Source organism: Dreissena polymorpha, chromosome 3, assembly GCF_020536995.1.
Source record: "Dreissena polymorpha isolate Duluth1 chromosome 3, UMN_Dpol_1.0, whole genome shotgun sequence".
NCBI classification, from domain to species: Eukaryota; Metazoa; Mollusca; class Bivalvia; order Myida; family Dreissenidae; genus Dreissena; species Dreissena polymorpha.
In genome coordinates this window covers 136568332-136576634 of record NC_068357.1, presented here as the reverse complement: position 1 = coordinate 136576634, position 8303 = coordinate 136568332, and the positions used below count along the sequence as shown (strand labels likewise).

At 35.0% G+C, this 8303-nt stretch overlaps 1 protein-coding gene across 1 annotated transcript; it reads left to right on the top strand.

The window, feature by feature from the left end:
* Window positions 1–5890: 5890 nt before the first annotated feature.
* LOC127871604 (uncharacterized) lies at window positions 5891–7535 on the top strand. The gene has a single exon (XM_052414700.1). It carries the CDS (start codon window positions 6013–6015, stop codon window positions 7249–7251), a length of 1239 nt encoding a protein of 412 aa, XP_052270660.1. The 5' UTR covers window positions 5891–6012; the 3' UTR covers window positions 7252–7535.
* The last annotated feature ends 768 nt before the right edge of the window (window positions 7536–8303 follow it).

Below are 8303 nucleotides of genomic sequence, written 5' to 3'. Positions count from 1 at the left end.
TTGGGGATTGATCTATGTTATATATCTTTAGGTTTGACCTTTTGTTTTGCCACTCTACACGCTCTTGATGTATTGCATTTTTTGAGACTTGCGCCTCTAGGTTTTTCATTTGTATGTAGGTTCTAAACTCGTTATTCCTATACACTATCTGGATTGTGATTTTAAAATATGCAGGTTCTAGACCCATTATTCCTATACACTATTTGGATTGTGATTTTACAGTATGCAGGTTCTAGACCCATTATTCCTATACACCATCTGGACTGTGATTTTACAGTATGTAGGTTCTAGACCCATTATTCCTATACACCATATGGATTGTGATTTTACAGTATGCAGGTTCTAGACCCATTATTCCTATACACCATCTGGAGTGTGATTTTACAGTATGCAGGTTCTAGACCCATTATTCCTATACACCATCTGGATTGTGATTTTACAGTATGCAGGTTCTAGACCCATTATTCCTATACACCATCTGGACTGTGATTTTACAGTATGCAGGTTCTAGACCCATTATTCCTATACACCATCTGGATTGTGATTTTACAGTATGCAGGTTCTAGACCCATTATTCCTATACACCATCTGGACTGTGATTTTACAGTATGCAGGTTCTAGACCCATTATTCCTATACACTATCTGGAGTGTGATTTTACAGTATGTTTTAGACTCATTATTCCTATACACCATCTGGATTGTGAAATTACAGTATGCAGGTCCTACACCCATTATTCTCATACACAATCTTGATTTTGATTGTACAGTATTCAGGTTCTAGACCCATTATTTTTATACACCATCTGGGTTGTGGTTTAACAGTATGCAGGTTTTAGACCCATTATTCCTATACACCATCTGGATTGTGATTGTACAGTATGCAGGTTCTAGACCAATTATTCATATACACTATCTTGAGTTTGATTTTACAGTATGCAGGTTGAAGACCCATTATTCTTATACACCATCGGGACTGTGATTTTACAGTATGCAGATTCTAGACCCATTATTCTTATACACCATCTGGAGTGTGATTTTACAGTATGTAGGTTCAAGACCCATTATTCATATGCATCGTCGGGACTGTGATTTTACAATATGCAGGTTCTAGACCCATTATTCCTATACACCATCCTGGATTGTGATTTTACAGTATGCAGGTTCTAGACCCAATATTCCTTAACGCCATCTTGATTGTGATTTTACAGTATACAGGTTCTAGACACATGATTTCTATACACCATCTGAAGTTTGATTTTACAGTATGATGGTTCTAGACCAATTATTCCTATACACCATCTGGATTGTTATTATACAGTATGTAGGTTCTAGACCCGTTATTCCTGTACACCATCTGGATTGCGATTTTACAGTATGCAGTTTCTAGACCCATTATTCCAATACACTATCTGGAGTGCGATTTTACAGTATACAGGTTCTAGACCAATTATTCCTATACACCATCTGGATTGTTATTTAACAGTATGTAGGTTCTAGATCCGTTATTCCTGTACACCATCTGGATTCGGAGTTTACAGTATGCAGGTTCTAGACCCATTATTCCAATACAATATCTGGAGTGTGATTTTACAGTATACAGGTTCTAGACCCATTATTCCTATACTCCATCTGGATTGTGATTTTACAGTATGATGGTTCTAGACCAATTATTCCTTTACACAATCTGGATTTTGATTTTACAGTATGCAGGTTCTAGACCCATTATTACTATACTCCATCTGGATTTTGATTTTACAGTATGCAGGTTCTAGACCCATTATTCCTATACACCATCTGGATTGTGATTTTACAGTATGTAGGTTCTAGAACCATTATTCCTATACACCATCTGGATTGTGATTTTACAGTATGCAGGTTCTAGAACCAGTATTCCTATACACCATACGGATTGTGATTTTACAGTATGCAGGTTCTAGAATCATTATTCCTATACACCATCTGGATTGTGATTTTACAGTATGCAGGTTCTAGAACCATTATTCCTATGCACCATCTGGATTGTGATTTTACAGTATGCAGGTTCTAGAACCATTATTCCTATACACCATCTGGATTGTTATTATACAGTTTGTAGGTTCTAGACCCGTTATTCATATACACCATCTGGATTGTGATTTTACAGTATGCAGGTCATAGACCCATTATTCCTTTACACTATCTGGTTCGTGATTTTACAGTATGCAGGTTCTAGACCATTATTCTTATACACCATCTGGATTGTGACTTTACAGTATGCAGGTCATAGACCCATTATTCCTATACACCATCTGGACTGTGATTTTACAGTATGCAGGTTCTAGACCCATTATTCCTATACACTATCTGGCTTGTTATTTTACAGTATGCAGGTTCTAGACCATTATTCTTATACACCATCTGGCTTGTTATTTTACAGTATGCAGGTTCTAGACCCATTATTCCTATACACTATCTGGATTGTTTTTTTACAGTATGCAGGTTCTAGACCCATTATTCCTATACACCATCTGAAGTGTCAACTATCGTTGCAGGCTCATAAGTGTCCCAGTTCAGAAAGTAGCATTTTGCGGATGAGCCTCGCTCCTCGACAACGGGATTTAATGCATTTGTGTTAAGAATCGTCAAAGTGGCAAGTTTCCTCTTTCATTGCATTTTTCGTTGAAAAGAAATCCACGGCTAAGATTTAAAGTGGGCGGAAACCAAATATGCCACATACCGTAGCATACTGTTATCCATAAGTGTACCAGTGCAACTTTAACCCACATGCAAGAGTGCGAAATAAGTCTCCCAGTCTGTTTTAAACAAAATCGGTAAAACACGACTCGATATCGCGATATATCATTACGCAATCTTCGGCATAACTCATAGCGATTTCGCGTTCTTACAAATCATCGGTCGAAAGTCAGAACTGACGATGCGATGTTGCAACAAAACTACGATGTTAACGTGCAATTTTATATATCAGATTCAAGTTTGCAATCTCGCTTTTTTCGGTTATTCCAACTTTTTAGTTAAAAAGGGGCAGTTTCAATATACGATAGTGAGGGCACGAGATGAAGATGCACGATTGCGATATAAATACTTTGCCTTATCATAATGGTTACCTTGAATCGTGATTTCGTTTCATCGCATCGCGTTATCGCGGTTGTAATGCAGACGTCGAAAGTGTGAACCATCGAGCGGCTTAAACGAAACACTATCATAACACAGTCACATTTTTCCCTTAGCGCCACCTTTAATCAATAGGCAAAAAAGGAAACACGGGGAAGCTCAATATCGCATTGACACCTATAGTTGTAATGAAGTAGAGAATATTGGAAAATGTATATCTCAACATCATAAAAAGAAGTATTAAATAAAATGGTTTTAGGATTTATCAAAACAACAAAATGCATTTGATTAATACAATTTAATTTTATGGTGAAAATATTATACGTACAATATCTATAATCTAATGTTAACGTCATTAATTATAATAACAATTATAATATAATACCCACTTCATTTATCATATAAAATCATACCATTTCATATTTGATTCATTAATATTTATGTTAGGAAGTGTGTAATTGTTCTATGAAACGTTCAACAACATACTGAAGAAAGTATGTAGAAATAGAACACTTAAATACTTAAAGGATCTTGGTAGTGTCAGAGAATAACGTTAAGCGTTTTACTAAGTTCAGTTGCACGTGGATGACACGTAAACACTTAAAGCTACTCATTAGAGAGGACTTCTCAAAAGCTACTCATTAGAGAGGACTTCTCACGGCCAGTTTGTCGAACAACGTACGTGTATCTATTTCAAGTATTGAAGGCAAAGTGTAATAATTGTTGAGCTCTGGAAGTGTGCACTTAAGTTTTTCCACAAAACCATTTGACATACCAAAGAGTGGAGGAAATACCTGTTGACAAGGAAAAAGAATATTTAACTCAAGGCAAATAGAAACACATTTTGTAATAAAAACTGTTGCGATGTCCTAATTTAATAACTGCAATGTCATTTGACAGTTTCAATAATTATCAAAATTTAAATACATTTATAATATCATGCATGCCTTTAATGAAACCCATATAAACCGTGCATAATGTTTGTTTAACTTCACCAATAAATATGACCGAAAACAATGCGAAAGGAATTATAAATAAGAACCGATCAGTTTAATGACCCGGCTGTAGATAACGTTAACTCAGTTCTAATTATTTACATTGTATCAGTTTTATATACTTCTATATATGAAATTAAATTATCATATGCTATTTTGTGAGACATACAATTAAGCAGTAGATTTAGTAGTAGTAGAAGTAGTAGTAGTAGTAGTAGTAGTAGTAGTAGTAGTAGTAGTAGTAGTAGTAGTAGTAGTAGTAGTAGTAGTAGTAGTAGTAGTAGTAGTAGTAGTAGTAGTAGTAGTAGTAGTAGTAGTAGTAGAAGTAGTAGTAGTAGTAGTAGTAGTAGTAGTAGTAGTAGAAGTAGTAGTAGTAGTAGTAGAAGTAGTAGTAGTAGTAGTAGAAGTAGTAGTAGCAGCAGCAGCAGCAGCAGCAGTAGTAGTAGAAGTAGTAGTAGTAGTAGTAGTAGTAGTAGTAGTAGTAGTAGTAGTAGTAGTAGTAGTAGTAGTAGTAGTAGTAGTAGTAGTAGTAGTAGTAGTAGTAGTAGTAGTAGTAGTAGTAGTAGTAGTAGTAGTAGTAGTAGTAGTAGTAGTAGTAGTAGTAGTAGTAGTAGTAGTAGTAGTAGTAGTAGTAGTAGTAGTAGTAGTAGTAGTAGTAGTAGTAGTAGTAGTAGTAGTAGTAGTAGTAGTAGTAGTAGTAGTAGTAGTAGTAGTAGTAGTAGTAGTAGTAGTAGTAGTAGTAGTAGTAGTAGTAGTAGTAGTAGTAGTAGTAGTAGTAGTAGTAGTAAGTAGTAGTAGTAGTAGTAGTAGTAGTAGAAGTAGTAGTAGTAGTAGTAGTAGTAGTAGTAGTAGAAGTAGTAGTAGCAGCAGCAGCAGCAGCAGCAGTAGTAGTAGAAGTAGTAGTAGTAGTAGTAGTAGTAGTAGTAGTAGTAGTAGTAGTAGTAGTAGTAGTAGTAGTAGTAGTAGTAGTAGTAGTAGTAGTAGTAGTAGTAGTAGTAGTAGTAGTAGTAGTAGTAGTAGTAGTAGTAGTAGTAGTCGTAGTAGTAGTAGTAGTAGTAGTAGTAGTAGTAGTAGTAGTAGTAGTAGTAGTAGTAGTAGTAGAAGTAGTAGTAGTAGTAGTAGTAATAGCAGTAGTAGTAATAATAACAGTAGTAGTTGTTGTAGTAGTAGCAGTACTATGTATAGCATTAGTATTAGTAGTAATAGCAGTATCAGTTATTGTTGTAGTAATAGTACATGAATTAAAATACATGGTTACTGTATATTCTGACCTCGTCATAGATTTAATAATTAGTGGGTAAAGTTAGGGTCAATTTCAACGTAGCTCAAAAATAATAAAGTTGGGACGATTAAATACATGGTTTTTGTTTCATTGTATACACAACATCGCTATAGACCAAATACTGGAAACTGTGACCGGTATTGAGTTGTCATTACAATGAAGCTACATGTATTTCACTATGAAGGCAAAGGCTTTTTAAACGTAGGAAAAAGTCAAGCGTCCACAATTCGTAGAACGTACTCTTGTTATAAGTAAAATAGCAAGAACCATTTAACGATATCGCATACATTCAAAACAACTTAAGACACGAGTGCGCGCAGTGATTTTCTTTATCCACTTAAACGTTCTTGATAAATCGTTCCTAATTTAGCCAATGCAGTGTGAGTTCTTCCCCTCTTGAGTAAACATGTTCGTGTGTCTTTAACATATAGTTTGTCTTGCTGGTTATTGGCTATTTTGAACTCCGCCTTCTCTTAATCTGAAGGCAATACAATCATGTATGAATATCTAATACCTTCTCTTAATCTGAAGGCTGAAAGCTTTTTGTCCGACGAATCCAAATTATTTTCGAACAAGTATAAAAGTGTGATTTATAAATGGGCGTTACAATCGGAAAATGTTGAATGTCATCATTGAAGGGCCGATTGTTCCGTATATATTTGTACAGGAATTTATTTTGCTCTCACACACTTTTTCTATTCAGGCCGTTCAGCACCAGTAACAGAATGGGGTGTGTGTTAAATCTGTTCGTTTTAAGTATGACTTTATTGGCAACCTTTACGGTCGGATCAAGGCAATTTTATGCTTTGGAAAAGAAAATCGACGCACTTGAGGTTATGATGGACATTAAAATAGAGATGATTAAACAAGACCTTGCGATGGTTGTCAAAAACGTAACCATGAGTGTAATTGGCGAACTTCAGGGTACGAACGGTAACATTAACACATTCCAAATAGCCAATACTATGGGCGAAGATCCGAAAAGCAAGATTCAGGCAGCCGAAGATGTGAATAAAGTAATTCAACGTGGATTCAGTTCGGAGAAAATGGCATTGAAGAAGAGTTTCTCGATTATAGAACAAAGCGTGTCTTATGTACAAAGTCAACTAGAAGACGTAAAGGAGGATCTAGCGGATATTGCGAGAAATGTCATGACCAAATCCGAGACACTGACACAGTTACAGTTAATTAATGCGGAAATCAACAAAAACAAAAACGATATTGAAGCAAAAGTTATGAAAAACGTAAACGACGTAAAGAAGGATCTAGCGGATATTGTTGGAAGATTCATGATCAAATCCGAGGCACTTGCAAAGTTTCAGTTAGTAAATACGGAAATCAACAAAAACAAAAACGATATTGAAGCAAAAGTTGATAAAGCAAAGCTAGCCCCAATTCTAAAATCGATCGACGATTGCAAGACTTCGAATAGCAAATTCGCTTCGTTTACAACTCATAAATATGGTAATTCAATCTACTTTAAACTGAACAGCAGCATGGACTTTTATGATGGAAGAAGAGAATGCCAAAAGTACGGCGCTACCCTACCAGAAGTGACCAGCTCGGGGGAAAATGACTTCTTCACATCCACATTCTCCAAATACGGAGAAATGTTTCTTGGTGCGACTAACCATAAGCTTAAATCACATTTTCTATGGGACCACAGTGGACAGTTTGTCATGTATACAAACTGGCATCATGAGGAACCGAACGATTTTAAGCGTCAGTATCCGACCGATAATTATGATGGAGAGGACTGTTTAGAGATACAAGAGAAGGGTAATCATTATCGCTGGAATGATATAAAATGTATACGTTCCAAGATTATTGTTTGTGAATTCGAGTGTGAATTAGACATTTGAAATGTCTGTTATGCGAAGACAGGATGACAACGTAAACATAAATATGTATAAGTGTATAGATCACTCAAACTCAAACGTGATTTTGGTTTTCGTTGGTCGCATTATTGTCTTTTCAATCTTAGTAGAATATAGAATGATTTGTACTACAAGGCACAAACTCTTTACATTTTTATGAGAACAGGAAGGACAATTCATGCAACTTTAAAATTGATTGAATTACCTACCTTATTGTCATGTATTTATCTGATAAATGACTTAATGAACATTAAAATGTATCTTGTTTATACGATTCAATTGTTTATTTGTTTAAAAATATTATTGGATACTATCTAATGGTATTTCTGTCACAGTAGACAGAGCATGCAGAGAACTGTATATATAGTTATGTCACATTTAGTGTTGATCGTGTCTTGAATATCTGCCCATGATTCCGTGTTAAGTTTCTAAGGTCATATATTTCTAGGTGCAATTTTAATGTGAACTATATTTTACTATGCAGCGTTCAGGTTCAGGACTACTTTCTGTTTTGTGTACGAGAAGTTTTACAACGCTAAGTGTATTCTTTGTATACAATTATGGAGATCAGCGAGTATCATGCTGAAATTCTTATTCGTGTTTATCCTTATACATAAGATAAATCTATTTACATACAACACGCAAACACTTAACCTTTATATTATACATTTATTTCATTTATATGGAGAAAAAAAAACACAATTCTAAAGCAATCCCAATACTATTTATTACCGAGATATCTCACTTTTTTAACGAACCCGAAGGCACGATTCAATAATATAGTACAAAGTTAACATTTTGATTATACAAATAAAATGGTAATATATATATATATTGATATGTCTTGATAAAAGAATATCAAGATAGAGCTTTGACTGTCATGTTTAGAAACATTGTTGTTTTGACCATTATATTTTGCAATTGTGTTCGGTCTAAAAGTAATTAAAGCTGACAAAAAATCCTGTCACAAGCGCGTTGATAAAAGGAAGATGTCGCTTATCCGGTGCATTTCGTACTGCATATAACGGCTTTCCGTA

What these genes read in the sequence shown, in the direction of transcription:
- LOC127871604 (XM_052414700.1), top strand. Translation starts at nt 6,013, where the DNA reads ATGTCATCATTGAAGGGCCGATTGTTCCGTATATATTTGTACAGGAAT.